The 1,451-nt window shown below is 38.4% G+C and overlaps 1 protein-coding gene across 2 annotated transcripts in view; it reads left to right on the top strand.

Moving 5' to 3' along the window:
* Window positions 1–349: 349 nt before the first annotated feature.
* The window catches only part of LOC111787962 (probable RNA-binding protein ARP1), a 3,285-nt gene continuing 2,183 nt past the window's right edge, over window positions 350–1,451 (top strand). For both annotated transcript variants that reach the window (XM_023668075.1, XM_023668076.1), the window contains exons 1-4: window positions 350–613; window positions 692–824; window positions 916–1,096; window positions 1,200–1,236. In XM_023668075.1, coding sequence (XP_023523843.1) covers window positions 431–613; window positions 692–824; window positions 916–1,096; window positions 1,200–1,236 — 534 coding nt within the window. In that variant the 5' untranslated portion in view covers window positions 350–430. The remainder of the gene's footprint in view (window positions 614–691; window positions 825–915; window positions 1,097–1,199; window positions 1,237–1,451) is intronic.

Below are 1,451 nucleotides of genomic sequence, written 5' to 3'. Positions count from 1 at the left end.
AAATATTTAATTAAAAAAAACAAAATATTTCGAGAGTTTTCGAATATATGTATGGTAATATATTAGAAACTGAGTCTAATTTAAAAAAAAAAATGTNAGATTGTTGAATTTAGGGTAATTGGGGAAACATAAAAAGAATGGAAAAAAGAGAAAAGAAAAAGGAAGAGAAAGAGGTGGGGTGTTGTTGGTCCTCGAAGGTGGGCTCTATATAATTTGATGTCCCTATTACTTAACACCCTCTCTTTTCCTTCCTTTTTTCCACTTTAACCCAAAAANAAAAAAAAAAAAAAAAAAAAAAAAAAAAAAAGAAAAAATCCAATACCCATTTCACTCTCTCTTTACCTAATTGTGTATCTCTCTTCTTCTCTCTCTCTCCCCTCACCCCTCCATTTGTTGTTGCGAGATCTAATCTGAAGACCCAAAGAAGAGCATGAGTCCAGCTAACCTGGGAGGTCAGTTTGGAGACACCACTTACACCAAGCTCTTCGTGGGCGGCTTGGCTTGGGAGACCCACAAGGACACCATGAACAAATACTTCCAACAGTTTGGGGATATCTTGGAAGCCGTTGTTATTACCGACAAGGCCACCGGTCGATCCAAAGGCTATGGATTTGTACGCTTCTTCTTCTTTTCTTTACTCTTTTAACAACAACAACAACAACAAACTCTTTTAACAAACTCTTCAATTCAGGTCACTTTCCGGGACCCCGAAGCCGCTATGAGGGCTTGCGTCGATGCTGCTCCGGTCATCGATGGGCGGAGGGCTAATTGCAACCTCGCTTCTCTTGGGCTTCAAAGATCCAAACCCTCAACACCCAACCACGGTAACTATAACTCAGATCTACCAAATCTATCACCATTTCCACCAAACCCACAATTTTTTAATCATTCATTTGTTTTTAATTTCTGTTAAAGACAAAAAGAAATGGGAATTGGCAGGCGGCGGCGGCGGCGGAGGTGGCGGTGGAGGAAGAAACTTTAGGGTATTGAGCTGTTTCCAGAGTGGATTTGGAGGGAATGTTGGATCAGCTTTTCATTCAACACCAACTTTCCCTCATTATGCTGTCCACCAAGGGATCCCTTACAATCTCTATGGGTAAATTTATATTATATACAACCATTAATTCCTTTTTTTTTTTACTGCATGCATTGCCACTGTAACTATTCATTTAATTACCTCCTCATTGCTCTTGTTTTAGGTACTCTTCCTATTCACCCGACTACAATTACCCTACGGTTTGTACTCACACTTCTCTTTTCTACCTTGGTTAATACTTCTTTAGGGAAGGGTGAAAAGTAAAAGATTCTGTGTACCAATCTGGTCAAAGGGTTCAAAAGTGAAAGTTAACCAAACCAATTTGGTGTTTTTCTTGTCTTGTCGTTTTATGGGACACTTTCTGTTTTTGCAATTAATATTGTAACAGACCATTTTTTTTTTTTTTTTTTTTTTT

Source organism: Cucurbita pepo, chromosome LG02 (assembly GCF_002806865.2).
Source record: "Cucurbita pepo subsp. pepo cultivar mu-cu-16 chromosome LG02, ASM280686v2, whole genome shotgun sequence".
NCBI classification, from domain to species: Eukaryota; Viridiplantae; Streptophyta; class Magnoliopsida; order Cucurbitales; family Cucurbitaceae; genus Cucurbita; species Cucurbita pepo.
The sequence above is the reverse complement of the archived record's forward strand: the minus strand, read 5'-3'. Positions and strand labels throughout refer to the sequence as shown.